The sequence below is a fragment of the Macrobrachium rosenbergii genome, chromosome 4, assembly GCF_040412425.1.
Source record: "Macrobrachium rosenbergii isolate ZJJX-2024 chromosome 4, ASM4041242v1, whole genome shotgun sequence".
In the NCBI taxonomy this organism is placed as follows: Eukaryota; Metazoa; Arthropoda; class Malacostraca; order Decapoda; family Palaemonidae; genus Macrobrachium; species Macrobrachium rosenbergii.
In genome coordinates this window covers 41,624,269-41,642,013 of record NC_089744.1, presented here as the reverse complement: position 1 = coordinate 41,642,013, position 17,745 = coordinate 41,624,269, and the positions used below count along the sequence as shown (strand labels likewise).

Below are 17,745 nucleotides of genomic sequence, written 5' to 3'. Positions count from 1 at the left end.
AAGTTGAAGAACCTTTACCAGAAATACCTGTCTTCTAAGAAAGGAGGTGACTGGCAACATACAAATATCCACAGGGAAAACTATGACTAAACCAAGGAAAGAAACTATCCACAGAGAAAACTATGACTAAACCAAGGAAAGAAGCTATCATCTTACTACTGGGAGCATGTCTGGAAATCTGTCAACCTTGAGGAAAAGTGGGGTATCTGTCTCATCCAAGACTCACTCTCCAACAAGTAGCCATGGCTAGGAACTCCCTCATTAGCAATTGGTCCTAAGTACAAGCATTGTAATTGAGGTGGTACAGCATCATCTTTAGCTCATGTGGTGAGAACCTAATCCTGATTTGTTAGCAACTACAAATGACAAAGTATTGTCAATAAACTGACAGTAACAAATTTTCCATTCTTATTTCTTCTTGTTGGCAGAAAAAGTGCTTTCTAGCACTATAACAACTTCATGTACACAAAAAGCAAAGAAAGAAATGCTCATTCATACAAATACTGAACAGATCCAACATCAAACTATTACACTGAATGGATAAGCAGAAGAGCAAAGCAGTTGAATCCCACCATAAAGATTTTCCATAATTTGTTGTTGTCTCTAGTATCACCTGTAACATGGATTCCTTTAAGTTGCATAAGAGTAAAGAATCTTGGTTCAACCTCTAAACATTTCTAAACTTTCCCCAAAGAGTTACATGGATAGAGGTGCTGGGAAGACTTACAGAAGTAGCCTATGTCAATTATTTTGTCTAATCTATTGTTGAACTGACTAGTAGCGGAACTAGTCACAACTTCAGCCGGTAGTCTTTCCATCATGATGCCATCTTATATGTGAAGAAGTTTCCAAAGTGGTTGGCATTGCACCTTTTTAGCTCCATTTCCATCTGTTGGATCTAGTGCAGTTACTAAAGACAAACAGATGCCTGTGGTTTAAGTTACTATGCCTTTGAGGATATGTTTTTATCAACTGCCTAAACAGTACAAATTCAGGCAATCTAGCCTCTTCTGATATCCAAGGTGTCTGACTGGTGGTATAGTTTGGTTGTTCTTGCCAGTACCACTGCTAATCTTTTTGTCCTTCCTCGAGGATGAGGCCCAGGATGGGACAGCTACTCTAAGTAGAGAACCACTAGTACATTGTAAGATTAGTATTGTCTCCTACAGCTACTCTTAAGTAGGGAACCACTAGTACATTGTAAGATTAGTATTGTCTCCTTTCTCCAAGTAAGTAAAGTGACATTTAATGTACAGTATTATAGTATTTTCTGGTCTTTCTTTTAAAACTTAAGATGCTATGATCTGAAGGCGTTAAGTCACTAGTGACAGACTCCAAAGTAATCTCTTTAAGGCAACTCTCTAATTCCTTGTCAAATAAATTATGGTTTGTATTCTTGCTTTTATAAACTATGTGCATGTCAGATTAGTAAATTTAACATTTTGCTTTCTTTACTAAATATAATTGCCTCCTTAATATTTTTAATAATTTTAATGATCTTAATGTTTTGCAATCGTAATTATTACAGTATACAGTTTATTCATAAAGTTGATTTTGTCAAGGATGACTGAATTAACCTAGACTACAGTATGACCTAGAGTCAGTTATCCAAGACACTCTTGCTCCTGATGATTCTGGATAAGAGGCTCTCTACTGTATATAAAACAATTTCTGTATGGTAAAAGTTATTGAATAACCATGGAAAAATATCCTGTAATGATGGTAACAATAAGAAAAAGAATCTTGGCTAAACAAATACTAGACCTATGCCTACTCATTCAGCAGGCCTTTTTCCTGTCTTATCCTTTTTCTAAGAACAATTTTATTCCAAATAAGTCAAAATCATTTTCTTATGATAGTCCTTATTTAACAATTCTGTTAATATCATTCCAAAGCCTTATAATAGAAAGAAATGAATTTGCTAGCCTTTTCCACAATTGGCTTGTTTACAAGATGCATTCCAATATTTGAGATATATACAGATCAGAATGCAGAATTCTTTACTTCAGCAACAGACTTCCAAACAACATTTTCAGTAATATTATACATAATGATTAGCTTACCTGTAATAAAATAACATAATCTTATAATAATTAAACAAGGTAAAAAAAGCAATTTGTTGCCTTAGTGTTTTGTCTCTATAGTGTTGTACTGTATGCCGAACCAGGAGTATCAATACGGCTGCCCAAGGTCACATGCTTGGCAGAGAGATTGCCACTCTGGAGAAACACATCCACACACAAAATGCTCTCACCATGATGGTCTGTACCCTTGACATAAGGCATCTAAAATCAATAAAAATCTGGCAACTGTTTTGTGCTAGACTGAATGGCTACCATAACTCATGGGTGGGTGGGACTTACAGTCATTCCCAGCAGCTTTTGAAAACAAAGTAACTGCTAATGCTGAAAATAAAGCATTGCTAATATCAACTGTAGTTATTAGATAATAAACAGTCTATATTAGAGATGCACAACATGTTATGAGTTAATGCTTCCAAGAAAGGTTTTATGGCCAGCTTGATATACAGTTCCCCAGAAATGTAGAGACCTTCATTACATCAGAACTTATTTTATATTTACTGTACACTATCTATCCATCAACAGAACTAATTTTGCAAATCCAATGATTAGTACAAATTGGAAAATTCCTGAAAACTTATTTGGCCTTAGCTCTTGACCTTTGCATTATAATGACTGTATGTGGTTTCATATATTATGTAAACGATCTCTCTTATTAAGTGTTTACCTAACACTGAATAAAGTGGATATTTCTGGGAGACTTAAAATCAGCAAAATTGACAAGGATAATCAAAGTTTCACTGGTTGGTATATTTAACCCAGACACGAATTTTGCCATATACATACCAGTCATTTACAGCACAATGCTTCTTGTTGGCTGAAACCCCTCAGTGTTTATATAAGAGAACATCAGTAGACTGATGAATCTCAAGACAATGAACAACCTATGCATATTTTTAATTATTTTAATTTAATGTTTTGGTGCTACTCTGTTGGTGTTTCCAAATCAACTGAAATGCGTAAAAAGTCATGGAGGTGACAAAAGTACAAACAGTCAGTGGTTCCTCAGCATACAAATGATTCGTTATCCGTATTTTCGTTATATGAAGTAAAGTTTTCGAAAAAATTTGTTTCCGTGTACGAGCTAAAAATTCTATTTACAGGCTAGTTGGTAGAATCTGAAGCAGAGCCAGCCGGAATTGTGGGAAGAGATGGGATCCCCTCAGTCCTGGATGATAGGAGGAGGGCCATGTGGATGTAGTGATGGGAGGAGGTAGTGGGAAGGCGATAAAACAACTAGGACGATGGCTCTCTCTTCCAAAATGTCAAAGTTGGGATGAATTACTATTACAGTGCTAAAAAATCGGAAAAAGCAAGTGTCACTCGATAAGTATTTTACTGTAACAAAAAGAAGTGATTCGGACGAACTGAGTGTAAGTGAAAGAAAACAGGTGAAATGTAGTGAAAGAGAAAAATCATCTGAGCCCAGTCCCAGTGGTACAGCTGGGAAGTCAGTGGAAAGCATATCCCATCTCTCACCCAATAGCCCACCACCATCCCCTCCCTAACCTCTCTACCGTCTCACTCAGTGCAGTCCCGAACACTCGCTCAAGGTAAGACTTTCGATTTTTTATTGTTACTGTACTGCATTTGATTGTTTTTATATTGTATCATTATGTTGAATTTATTGTGAAATTCCCCTCTTTTATTTTTTTTATGTGAATTGCTACTGCTATTACGTACATACAGTACTGATTTTACTGTCTCTTCTCCTCAACAGTATAAACACTCCCTCCCTCCATCTCAAGTCATCTGTGTGTCACCACGGTGATAGATGGCTTTGTTCATCTTTCATGTTAAACTTTATTGTAAAATGCTTTACTCTTTTATTTATTTTGTTGAATATGGTTATCATTAACCTATATGTTGTGCTTGCACTTAAAATAATTGTATTCACGTAGGTACAAACGGTGGATATGGGGGGAAATTCTTGAGTGTGAGACAAATTAATTGAATTCCCATTATTCCTTATAGGAATATAGGCAAGTCTCCCGTTAATAGCAGGGGTTCCATTCCCAGCTGAGTGCCGGTAACCAAAAATCATTGATAACCAGAACATCACAGTAATATTGGTAATAAATGGCATTTACGATGCGGTAAGCACTGATAAACCGCTTACTGTCGTCAAAAATAGCTTACCAACGCTGATAAACCTCCTACCAACATTGTAAAATGCCTGCTGACATTGACAAACCGCTTACTGGCGTCAAACATCTCACTAACGACGTTGTTAGCCAAGTGCCATAAAACTAAAGCGTTGTTAACCGATGCTGCTGATACATATGAATATTTCGATATACAAGTTGGAATTTGGAACGAATTAAATTTATATACCGAGCAGCCACTGTACTATATCAAAATCACATGAATGCAACGGAATTTGAAAATTTAAGTTGTTAAGAAATGACAAGATAAATGTATTTAAATTCCATACAAACAATGAAAATGAACTGGCATCAAAGTTTAAGGCTTTTTAATCTAATCAATAGATTCTTAAATTCTAACACTAACAACCTCAAGAACTTCACTCTCACTTTCACATGAGAGTTCAGTGACAAAGTCAGCGAGCATCTTCAACCAAGGGTTGAAGAGTGCTGCCCTGGAAGGAGGTAATGGCAAATGACTCAATGGCTCTTGACCCTATAACCAGGAGGGAAGAATGCTCTTGACCCTATAACCAAGAAGGAAGAATGCTCTTGACCCTGTAACCAGGAGGGATGAACCTTTTCACAGTTTCTCCAGAGGGAGTTCATTTGTGTTCTCAAACTGACTAAACAACTTTAAGCAGTATACCTGTAGTCTATGCATGCTCTGGCTAGTAAAACTTCCTTTGGTGCATCAGTGGCAGTGAAAGTAGCTTGCTTAATCTTCTGGACAGCAGGGAACATTCTAACCCACAGATCAGACTGTTAACCTAACTCAAGACATCACAAGCAAGCAGTTTCCACAGCAGCTGGAAAGAGAACCTTGGCTTCAGAGTGCACCCTAGAGTATGCTCTATTGTCTGGGATTGAAGAAAGAACTGTGGTTGATTCCCTATGATCATTAAGTGCACAAATAAGCCTGATAATCTCTAGAAAAAACTGTTCCAATTCTGCCTAAAGGGGTTCTGGAGGAGAGTGACCCTCAGGTACTAACAGATTCTCGAAAGCATGAGTTGGATCCTCTCCCAAAAGAAAGGCTGACATGCCTGTCTGCCCTGATGAGCACTATAAAGACCATGGACACAAAAGATAGGTCCTAGCAGTAAAAATCGCTGAATAACTTACTGAGGTTGACTTTTAACTATTCAAAATAATGGTCCAGATTCCTGTAAACTTTTACACTAACTGAGACAACAAAACAAAACATAAAATACAATCAAAAACATATAGAAAACAAATAAAACAAGGAACATTAAACTCAGCTACATTCATCCACAGGAAGAGGAGAGATTAGCAGCATACAACCTCACCTAGAATGGTTGAAAGATGAAATGGATATTTCTGTGAGTGGGATGTGGGGTTCCCCCCACTCACTCGACAGTGTTGCCATACAGCTATTTTACTAATTACATTCATTCAACTGTCTGGCTGTAAAAGTGGAAAATGTTCTTAACTTAAAAAGTGTTTTGTATTCCTGTAGGAATAATCAGGAATTGGAGGGGTAGATCTAAGTATTTAAAAAATGTTTCATTACTCATGTCAAAGGTCTACTATGAAGTACTGTACTGGAAATAACCAATACAGTAAACACCCCCCCCGTATTCGCAGGGGATGCATACCGCAACCCCGTCCCCTGCGAATAGCTAAAATCCGTGAATACTTAAAACCCCTCTAAAAACACTTAGAACTACCATTTTGATAGTATAAACAAAAACAAAAAAACCCTAAAAATGCTTATAACTGAGTATTTTAATAGTTTTATCACAAAAAGTGCATTTAGTCATGAAAATGATATGAAAATACAGTAATTAGTGAATATTTCTCAGTGAAAAATACCGTGAATGGGCACATTTTCCGTGAATAATGGGCATATATGTTCCACAGAGAAATCTGTGAATAGGTGAGTCCACGAATAGTGAGACCGCAAATATGGGGGGTTTACTGTACTGAATCTGTTTAACATGTGCCGTCAATACATAATTTTTCATAAGAGGAGTGACAAAGTTATGAAAAGGTTTTATTTTCTTTAAGAAGTTGCAAATGCCTTACTACGTAATAAAAACTTACCCTTCCCCACCTTTATGTCTTTAAGGAAGCATAAGTGCTAGAAATTTGTCAGTCTTATCCCCAAAGCATGTTCTTGCAAAACTACCTTTCGAACAGTTGAGATTATGCCACGTTTTCAAGATTTTGCATAACTGAATTTGTACTCGAAGCAATGTACTGTACATATTCATGTAGCTTGTTGGGCTAATCCTGAACATTTAAAGATCTTGCAGGCAATTAGATAAAAGACACCATAAATAGAACAATCTTTTTATATAAAAGGATAATCACTAACTACTACCTTTTTCATTCCACCTTCAGATTCAGTATTAAAATTTTTTTAATGAAATGTTCTAAAGCTTTTCACATGACAATTTATGTAATTTAATGAAATGACATTAGAATTTTATGTGACTACAGTATTTATATTTTTGAATGAATTGTTCTAAAAATTTTCATCTGACTATACATAAATTCTGGAATTTCTGAGCTCGTCCTTGTGTCAGCCGGAGAAATTCCTATTAAGCACGAATTTCTAGGTATAGATATTGCTAAATATACCAGACAAAAAAGCTATCAGGAAATGCTGGGGTTACTACCCCCAGATCGAACATCTATTATGAAATAGACGTCGGTATAGATAAGGGTGAGTGATTGTTGTCACTGCCACAGGACTGCACTCTGTAGATATCCCAATGACAAAACCCCGGAACGTGAGGAGCCAATCTAACGCCCGCACTCACCTGCCCGCCAACCGACGACCCCAGCGCCATCTGTACTCATTCCATTCTAGTACGTGTTTTGGATAGAAAGCTTTTTTCTTGTGCTGGCTTTTTTGGTCAAATTTGATTGAATTCAACATGTCTTCAAGCAATTTCACCGTTACGAAGTTAAGTACCATCTTCTTGTGGGGTTTTACTGTTAGTGAGGCTCTTATTGGCCCGTAAATTAATGTTTACAGGGTCATATATCAGACGCTCCCCGGCGTTCGCCGCCTCAGCCATGATGACCTTGAGGCACACCCTTGCAGCTGGTTTCTGCAGGGGTTTTCTCTCGGTCACTTACAATTTTATTCATGCTTTATAATTCCCCTTCAAGAAGTTCCTTTTGGAGGTGTTTATCTATGTTGGGCGGTTCCTGGTGCCTTGATTAGCGTTGTCCCTTACGGAGGCTTCCTCCCCTTATTTTGGTTCTTACAGTTAATTCATAGCGTATACCAGGCTCTCGTTCGAGTAGATTCCCTCTCCAAGGTGGTGCTTTCTTTTGTCAGTTTCTCTGATTTATAGTGTATTGGATGACATGGATAATTTGGATTTATTATGGTCCGGGCTCGGCGTCAGGTGCAGCCAGCCGGCTGCCTACTTCCTGTTCGCCTCGCTCAATTAAGCTGTACGCTTAGCACAAGTTCTTATATTTTTTGTATATTCATCATATTACGTGTACTTATATGGTTATTGGTTAACTTTAACGATACTTATCAGAAATTGAGGATCCTAGCCTAGCCCTCTCGCTCCAGTCAGTGGGTTAGGCTATTCAGGTTAGGCTTTTTGCATTGTCTTAGCTCCCATCTCTCCCGACTATGTCGCTTGAGCGAGGGAGGGAGGGGTAGGCTGGTCGAGGGAGTTCCTGTTTGTTGTTCCATCTGCCTTACCGCTCGTTTCTGGGTTTGCTAGGGCATCTGAAACCCCCATTCCCTCCTCCCTCTAATGAGGGAGAGAGAAGAAAAACAAAATGGGGGATCTTCTTCATGCATTGCCCTTCTGCCCTATGGGTCGGTTGTTGGTTGGACTGTTACAGGAATTTCTCTCCCTTCCAACCCTCTCCCTCTTCTTTCTCTCCTCCCTTTACTGTCTGGGCTGCGCCTTCAGAGGAGGGTGAGAGTTTGGCGTTGCTTTAGCATAGTGCTGTTATTCTATCCTTCTCTAGTACTTTTGGTGAGTGTCATGAGTCTCCCTACGAATAGGAAGTCGATACGTCTGTTTCGACGCCCCGTGGGGAGTTACAGTCAGTGTATGGGGGTGTCCCCCATCCACTTAAAAATAAAACTCGATTCCACCTTCTAAGTACTGTCCCCCCTCCACCCCCCTGACTTGCCAGTGGTATGTCATCTCCTCGCGTGTGGGACGTCGGTCTCTCCGATTGTCACCCCGAGGGGGACTAGTCCGGTTCCCAGTTGAGAGTCACCCACCCTCCTGGGCCCCATTCTGGTGTCAACCACTTGGCTAGTGTTTCGTTGGTTCGCTCTCCTCTGGATGGAGCTGAACTTCGATCACTTTCAGGGTTCAAACACTTGCTCACTGATTCCGCTCCGCCGTCCCCGACCCTGCCGTTGCCTTCGTACCTGTTACCACTCCGGTGGTTTTGGTCTTCAGTAGGTTGGCCTTAGTCACGCCTAGCTCTCTAGCTGTGTAATAACTGGTGGTAATGATTTACCCCGCCTTCCCCGCTGTAACCAAGTGACGGAGGTACGGGATCTCGGAGGGGTCTGCGCCGGAACACGGCGACCAGCAGTGTACTGCTATCCTATATTGTTAACCATTTACCTAGCGCCGGTCTCCAGCAGTAATTATACCTTAAGTTGATCTTACAATTAAGAGTTGCATGATCCTAGATTAAGATCCTACTCCGTTGAACTGTCTCCGGCGTTCCTTAATTTAGTATATGTCATGTTTTGCTCTGGTTTATCACCCGCCGAATGCTCCGCGAATCCGTATAAACTAATGCCTGCTGCTGGGCCCCGGCAGTAATTATTCTTTAAGTAAATTTTACAATTAAGAGTTGCATGATCCTAGATTAAGGTCCCGCTCCGCCGAACTATCTCCGTCGCTCCTTGATTTAGTGTGTGTCATGTTTTGCTCTGATTTATCGCCCCGCCGGAATGCTCCGGCGGGTCCGGTAAAAATTTTTTAGCATGCTCCAGTACCTGCTATAGTTTAAGGTCCCTTAAACTAGTAAGTTCATATACCGTCTTACACTTACAGACTGTGCGTTGTGAGGAGCCCGGGTGCACTGCAGTGCTGCACCAGCCCTATGGGCACGTCGTCTGTCGTTCCCATTCGGGCTGTGCAGTCAGGATTGACGACCTCATCGTGTGGCACCCGGACGGTTGTGAGGTTTGCTTCGCTCTTTACAAGCGTGTCCAGGACAAGTCGGTAAGCTTATAGTTACTGCCTTCAGTTTACCTGGTAGCCTCACTTGTTTCAATTACGTTATGTGCCTAATATATTGCTTATATATCTCTCACCAAACGCTCGGTCGTTAAGTCCCTCCTCTCTTCCAGGCCGACCAAGCTTCCCGGAATGACGCCTTGGGTTCCCTTCGAGCCTGGGTGGCTGGGTTTGGGAGAAATGTTCCGTCGGGGAAGCCGTATGTTCTAGATGAGAACATCCGGAACCTGCTCCACCCCGGCGCCCGGATCTCAGCGGCTGTACCATCTCAAGTCGCTACTCCTCTCATCGAGCAGATCCGGGTAGAAACCCAGCCTCTCCAGGACGAGAGTTTGTACGCGGCGGTGTCGGAGGAAGTAGCGGCCATAGATCTCGACCTGGAACCTATGAACACAGAACAGGACCAGGAGGTAGGTGGGGAGGTAAGTGAGGCAGTGGGGGCGGGCTCCCTTTTTGATTCCCCTTCATCCACCGCTTCTTCGTTTCAGGGTTTTCAAAAGTCTTCTCTCTTGGGGGACAGGGTGCAATCGGCTGTCCCCAAGTTGAAGAAGGCTTGGAAGGCGAAGGGCTATAAGTCCGCAACCTCCAGCAAGGCAACCCCCTTCCCTCCGGTGAAGCCACGGGATGCTAGTCCGGTGGCTTCCGCAGGCAAGGCCACTCCCTCTGCTAAGGGAGCGAGTTTGAGGGCAGCTAAGGCTAGCCCTCCTCGCCATCCTGCCTTTGACCCGGAGGAGTTTGCCGGAATGCTCTTGCAGAGGTTTTCCTTGGAGGTTGATGTTAAAGCAACAAGCTTACAGAGAGGCTGCAGAGCCAGGAGAGTATGCTCTCCGGTTCATGCGCTCCGGTGGGTCAGCAGTTCATTACCCCATTCCGGATGCCTCCGCCTTCCCTCCATTTGACAAGGGATATCCTGGCGTTTGGCCCTTCATGCTCCCCAGCATGAAGATACCCTAATGATCGAGGGTCTAGGCACGCGCAGGCTCGAGGAGGTTGGAATTCTTTCCTCCTGATCTGCTGCCCCCCTACCCAGGCTTCGCCAGGCTGACGGAGGAAGCTTGGGTAAGGACGGATAAGGTCCCGGGAGACAGTGATCTTCCCAAGGGACCAGGCGCAGTCTACATTGATGCGCACCTTTAATGAGTGGCAGGCGGAGAACACGGTTGACCCCTTCAAGGGCAACTTCACGATGTTCTCGTTGGGGGATAGGATCCCGACCCCCTACATGACTAAGGTGGCTCTCGCGACCGCCCAGGCATGCTCGGAAGGTAAGCCGTTGCCTCAGCTCCGGGAGACTGATCCCACATCTCTGATCTTCCCCGGAGACGATGAATTCTGGAAGGATGCCCCGGCCACTTTTACATTGGGTAAGCTGGACCCGGAGTGTGCATCCACCTTATTCAGCAAGCAGCTTCCCAAACTGCCGGAAGCCCTCCTGAAAGCAGAGTTTGAGGCTAGGTGTCGGCTGAGCCGATCACTGAACTCCCTGTGCCTGGCGGAATCAACCGCAGTGATGTTTTCTGAGGAGCCACTCTTCCAAGTCCTGACGAAGTCTCTGTTAGCGGGATTTCAGGCGGACTTGTTTGACTTCATGGTAGCGCGGATGAACTGCCGCAAATACATCTTCGCCGACGCTACCATAAGACATGAGCCTAACAAGCTCATGAAAAGCTCCTTCTGGGGGGCTAGTATCTTCCCGGAAGAAGAAGTCAATAATGTCCTGGCTGAGGCAACCAGGGCAAATCAGAGTCTGCGCTCCCGCTGGGGTATCCCCACTTTTAAAAGGAAAACCCCCGAGTCCGCCGGCCCTCAAAATAGACCTGGTAAGAGATACAGGAGGCACAGAAGACAACACCAACAGGCTGTTGTCCAAGCTGTACCTGTCTCGCCAGTTTGCCAGCCTTCTACCTCTAAGGCCCAACCTCAACAGTTCGTGCTGGTGCAGCCAGCTCAGCACTCCCTTGCCGCGCCTTCCTTCGTGACGTCTCCTGTATATAACCCCTCCTATGAGGACCAGGGGTCGTTTCGAGGCCTTTACAGGGGCGCAAGGGGGAGCAGAGCAAGGGCCTCCTTCAGAGGCAAGGCTGCTGTGTGATCCCTCTCCCGGGGGAGAGGAGGCTGAGGTAGAGGAGGCAAACCTGCACCTTCCCAGTGAGACCAATCAGGTGGGCGGCAGACTTCACCTGTTCAGGGACCAGTGGACCTTCAGTCCGTGGGCCCACAGTATAGTCTCCAAAGGTTTGGGGTGGAGTTGGATCAAGGGCCCTCCCCCTCTGATCAGATTTCATCAACCGTCTTCCAAAGCTCTGCGGGACTTTGCGGCGGAATTACTCCAAAAGAGGGCCATAAAGAAAGTGAGACACCTGAAATTTCAAGGCAGGCTGTTCAGTGTTCCCAAGAAAGACTCCAGTCAACAAAGGGTAATCTTGGATCTATCGCGTCTCAATCTTTACATACAATGCGACAAATTTCGCATGCTTACAATTGCGCAGGTGCGGACTCTACTTCCTCATGGAGCCATCACCACCTCTATAGATCTTTCAGACGCATATTATCACGTCCCGATTGCGCCGGAACTTCTCTCCTTCCTAGGTTTCAGACTGGGGAAACAAGCCTACTCCTTCAGGGTCATGCCATTCGGGCTCAACATAGCACCCGGAATTTTCACGAAGCTGGCGGACATGGTAGTGCAGCAGTTACGGTCGAGGGGGATATCGCTGGCCGCATACCTGGACGATTGGATAATTTGGGCATCCAACGCCGGGGAGTGCCGGAGAGCTACGGCCATGGTGATCGAGTTTCTGGAATCCCTAGGCTTTCAGATAAACAGGGCGAAGTCCCGCCTAACTCCGGAGGCTCGATTTCAGTGGCTGGGTATCCAATGGGATCTGGTCTCGCACAAGCTGTCTATTCCGCCAGCCAAACGGAGAGAAATAGCCAAAGCCACCAGGCAATTCCTCAAAGGCAGGAAAGCCTCTCGCAGAACGCAAGAAAGAATCCTGGGTTCTCTTCATTTCGCATCCGTAACAGACCGGCTCCTAAAAGCAAAACTGAAAGACATAAACAGAGTGTGGCGGAGACGAGCCAATGTCAAGCTCAGGGACAAGGTATCTTTAATTCCTCCGGTGCTGAGGAAAAGACTCCGGCCGTGGTCCACAGTAAAGGGTCTTTCGAAGTCAGTTCCCCTTCAGTTCCCTTCCCCAGCTCTAATAATCCACACAGACGCTTCATTAAGTGGCTGGGGAGGGTACTCACCAAAAGAAAAGGTACAGGGTACATGGTCCACACTGTTCCGTCAATTCCACATAAACATTTTGGAGGCAATGGCAGTGTTTCTAATTCTGAAAAACTTTGCCCCACCAACCAGATTCATATCAGGCTGGTGCTGGACAGCGCAGTAGTGATACATTGCATAAACAGGGGGTTCCAAATCGAGTCGGATAAACCAAGTGATGATAGCCATTTTCTCCCTGGCAGAGAAGCACGCCTGGCACCTATCAGCTACCCATCTAGCAGGAGTCCGGAATGTCATTGCAGACTCCCTGTCCAGGGCAACTCCGCTGGAGTCAGAATGGTCCCTGGACGTAGCTTCTTTCAGATGGATATGCCGTCAGGTTCCGGGCCTTCAGGTGGACTTGTTTGCCACGGAGAGCAATCACAAACTCCCTTGTTATGTTGCTCCCAACCTGGATCCTCAAGCTCACGCTACGGACGCAATGTCAGTGGACTGGAACAAATGGCAGAAAATCTATCTATTCCCGCCAATAAACCTGCTGATGAAGTGTTGCACAAGCTCAGGTCATTCAAAGGTCAAGTGGCCCTGGTAGCTCCCAACTGGCCGAAGAGCAATTGGTTCCCTCTTCTTCTGGAGCTCAAACTACGGTGTCATCAAATACCCAAGCCACAGCTGACTCAAGTAGTGCAAACACGGACTGTGTCAGCTTCCTCAAGAATTCTGAATGCCCTGGCTTTATGGACTTTATGAAATTCGCCAGCTCAGAGAGGTGCGGATATTGATCCCGTTAATACTCTGTTTCTGGAATCAGATAAAAGAGATTCTACCCTCAGACAGTATGATTCAGCAGTTAAAAAGTTAGCATCTTTTTTGAAGGAATCTGAAGTCAAGTCATGACCACCAATTTAGCAATATCATTCTTTAGATCACTGTCTGAAAAAGGTCTGGCTCCGGCCACCATTACCACAGCAAAATCAGCTTTGAAAAAGGTGTTTTTGCATGGCTTTAAGATTGATTTAACAGATTCATATTTTTCATCCATTCCCAGAGCATGCGCTCGTTTGAGACCAGCGACCCGTCCACATACGGTTTCCTGGTTTCTTAACGATGTTCTAAAATTAGCCTCAGAAACTAATAACGATCAATGTTCTTATTTGAATCTGTTAAGGAAGACGTTGTTCCTAATTAGTCTAGCTTCAGGTGCCAGAATATCAGAACTGTCTGCTCTCTCTAGAGGTGCGAATCGTGGATTTTCTCCCGTCAGGAGAAGTTCTGCTTTCCCCAGATCAAAGGTTCTTAGCAAAAAATGAAGACCCTGAGGATAGGTGGTCCCCCTGGAAGGTTGTTCCTCTTCCACAAGACCTGTCTTTATGCCCAGTCGCTACCTTGAGGGCCTATTTACGGAGAACTTCTCAGTGTTTGTCTGGTCCTCTTTTTATCAGGGAAAAAGGAGGAACGCTTTCTTTAAAGGCTATCAGACAACAAATTCTGTACTTCATTAAGCAAGCTAATCAGGATTCAGTCCCTAAGGTTCATGATATCCGAGCAGTGGCTACCTCCACTAATTATTTTCATACTATGAATTTTGATGAGCTTAAGAAGTATACGGGCTGGAAATCTCCATCAGTGTTCAAACGCCACTATCTGAAATCACTGGAAGCTCTGAAGTTCCCTGCGATGGCTGTAGGGGGCATTGTCCCTCCACCTTAAATTAACCTTTAATCCCTATCCTCTCCCCCCCCGCCTGCCTGCCTCATTTACTTGCCCTGCCATTTTCTCCTGGACCAGACATGCTTCACAGCCTGGCTCCTCATATTATGATGTACAATTTTGCGGTGTTAGTTTTTAAGTTTGCGGCATGTTATGTTTACTGTAATTTAGTTTTAAGCCGGAGGTACCTTTATAAATTTTCTGTCGTTTATTAGTCTTAGTACCTTCCCATTATAGTATTATTTATGTACATAGTTGTTTCTCATGTCCTTTACTGTGATATTAATTGTATCCCTAGTTATAACTCAGTTTATCTGCCTATACCTTTGGTATTTAATCATGTTTTGAGGGATAATTAAAACTATTTTCAGTAATAGTGTTTTTATACATGTCCAGCTAACTATTCGCTCCTTTTAGACTTTCACCAAAGCTTAGTATGATTCTCTGTCATGATTTCACCGGCTGACACAGGGACGAGCTCAGAAAAGGGATTTTGACAAAGGAAAAATCTATTTCTGAGGGAGGCCCTGTGTCACCCGGTGACCCTCCCAGGGTCTAGATTTCCCTCCCCGAGTAGGCATACCAAGCTTGTGGGGGGTGCTAGCCTGGAATGAGTACAGATGGCGCTGGGGTCGTCGGTTGGCGGGCAGGTGAGTGCGGGCGTTAGATCGGCTCCTCACGTTCCGGGGTTTTGTCATTGGGATATCTACAGAGTGCAGTCCTGTGGCAGTGGCAACAATCACTCACCCTTATCTATACCGACGTCTATTTCATATAGATGTTCGATCTGGGGGTAGTAACCCCAGCATTTCCTGATAGCTTTTTTCTCTGGTATATTTAGCAATATCTATACCTAGAAATTCGTGCTTAATAGGAATTTCACCGGGTGACACAGGGCCTCCCTCAGAAATAGATTTTTCCTTTGTTAAAATCCCTTTTTTGAACTATACATAAATTCTAGAATTTTTGTTCAAAAACAAGATGTTCAAGAAGTTTTGTGTCAGTTGGAAGAAAACTGTCACAAAAAATACTCCATTTGTAATACCACTATATTTTAAAATTTTGACATATTTAAATCACCTTCAATTTCAATGACTTTCCTCATCCTTTTGCCAATTATTTTGGATGTAAAAGGTCAACAATGAATGAAAAATAATGTAAACAGATCAAATGCAAAACCATGGCACTTCAAAATGCAAGTTGGTTTGAAAAAGGTCTTCATTTACCAGTCAAAGTACAGGTATTTCTTATAGGCACTGGGCTTAACCTAGTGACTGAACTCACAAAAGATGGCCGACCAGTGCCATGGGAGTGTAATGGTGTCCAATCCAGGAATCCTCTCTTAATAACCCATCCTTTTACCCACTCTCTGTGCTGCTGTATCTCTGTACTTTTAGGCTTATGGGTGCAGCCACTGCCATCTTGTGAAAGTTGCCCTGAGGCAACCCCTGCCCAGTCCAGAGAAACACGGCCCAGGAGTCATTCTGCTACTAGGAACCATTTCGAGCAAACATATATTCCATCCCTACCTCACAGCGGCTGCCATTTGCCTCGTGCCACCTGACACCAATTCCGGGGCCCCAACTCATAAAGGAGTGATCATTTTGGATGCCCACAGTAAGTCTAAAACGTACAAGGGAATTCGGCGGCCGATTTTCCTTCGACTATATCCTATTCTTCCTTACTTTTTATCAAGAAACCTTCCCGAATTCCCCTGTGGTCTCCCACTTGCATCTCTCTCTCCCTTTGTCACTGTAAGTCCTGCCTTGGACCCGACACCTCTCTTCGATGTCAAAGTCTCCCACCGTTTGCATGCTTATTTAGTTCAGATTAAGAACCATTCTAGTAAAGTGTCTTTTGGCTGTGCAGTCCATGTGCCATTCGATTGGCTAGAGCAATCTTTAAGCATTCGGGTGTGATATTGTTGTGAGTTTTTTGCACGTCTCTCTTTCAGAGGGATGTTTATCGTGGATGATGCAGGCCTATCTCAGCTTGTACACCATCACCCGTCTGTGCTCCATGAGTGATGAGACAGGATTTTTACCTCTACTGCATCGCCGAATATTCATTATTTCCTTTCATATATTGTATTAACACATGTACCAACTGTATAAATCTTTTGTGAACTATTGTTATTATTTAAGTAAAGTAAATGTAGTTAATCGTTAACTGTGTATAATTACGCCTTACAGAAACTTGACGAAGGGAAAATCAAGGTTAGTATTCCCTCTTTTTTCATTCTTTATCAGTTTTTTGTATTACTGTCAGCCATTTTATAGTATTCCGTTGCCAAAGCCCAGGCTGGCAAGTAAAAGTACATATAATTATGAGAAAACACAGCTTATATATAAGTAAATTAAGGTTCTGATCCTTATCAGCAACACAATCACTTACTTTACAGTAATGTTAATTAACAAATAAACATAGCCCACTTACTTTTATCACAAATGTGTTTCTAAGGTCAGGCATCTCTAAATCTGTAGTCTCCCTGGCTTCATTTATTGATATGCAAAATACCCCAGTGCGTGGCTTCATACTCTGAAAATAAGAATGTAAATGCATCAATGCTAACAATAAAATACTGTAATTAAATCATCTTAATCATAGTCACTGTCACATCAATTAAAACATTTCTCCCAAACATACATACATAAAAAAAATTTTATCAACAAAAAGCACCACACACTAAATAATAAAAAATTACAAATTTTTAAAGTAATTTGATTTTTCCTTACTATACAAACCTGAAGTCCTTTTCAATAGGAATTACTTCAGCGCAGCTGGAAAATGGCCGTTCACCTTAAACAAGGTAGTGAAGCATGTAGTCAACTACCAACTACAGGTGGGGATCCTGCCAACACAGTCGGTATGCACTCACTTTGCCTTTTGGCCCAGGAAGCAGAATGGGGGGTGGCTGAAGTGGGCATAAAATTGTCAAGGACCTCAGGTTTGTATAGTTGGGAAAAATTCAAAATACTTAAAAAATTTGTCATTTGTTCCTACACAATATACAAACCATCGGTCCTGTACAATATGAAGACTTACTTCTTGGAGGGAGGATTCTGAGTAAGTTTCTAAACTGACAGGAGTTCGCCTCCCCTGGGACCCCTTCCTGGTCATGCAAGATCAAAGGAAAGAGACCAGCCTCTGACGAGTTGAACAGAAGTGTGAATGACTGTGTTCACATCAGACTTCTGGACTTTTCGAATTACAGTCGATCCCCGGTATTCACAGGGGATGCGTACCGCAACCCCCTGCGAATAGCTAAAATCCAAGAATACTTAACATCCCTCTAAAAATGCTTACAAGTGCCTTTTTTGATAGTTCAAACCAAAAAAACCCTCTAAAAACACTTATACCTGAGT

At 43.1% G+C, this 17,745-nt stretch overlaps 1 protein-coding gene across 1 annotated transcript in view; it reads right to left on the bottom strand.

The window, feature by feature from the left end:
* The window catches only part of Lnk (SH2B adapter-like protein Lnk), a 157,224-nt gene that overhangs the window by 110,921 nt on the left and 28,558 nt on the right, over nucleotides 1–17,745 (bottom strand). Inside the window, exon 2 of the mRNA XM_067094982.1 lies at nucleotides 16,817–16,918. Coding sequence (XP_066951083.1) covers nucleotides 16,817–16,918 — 102 coding nt within the window. The remainder of the gene's footprint in view (nucleotides 1–16,816; nucleotides 16,919–17,745) is intronic.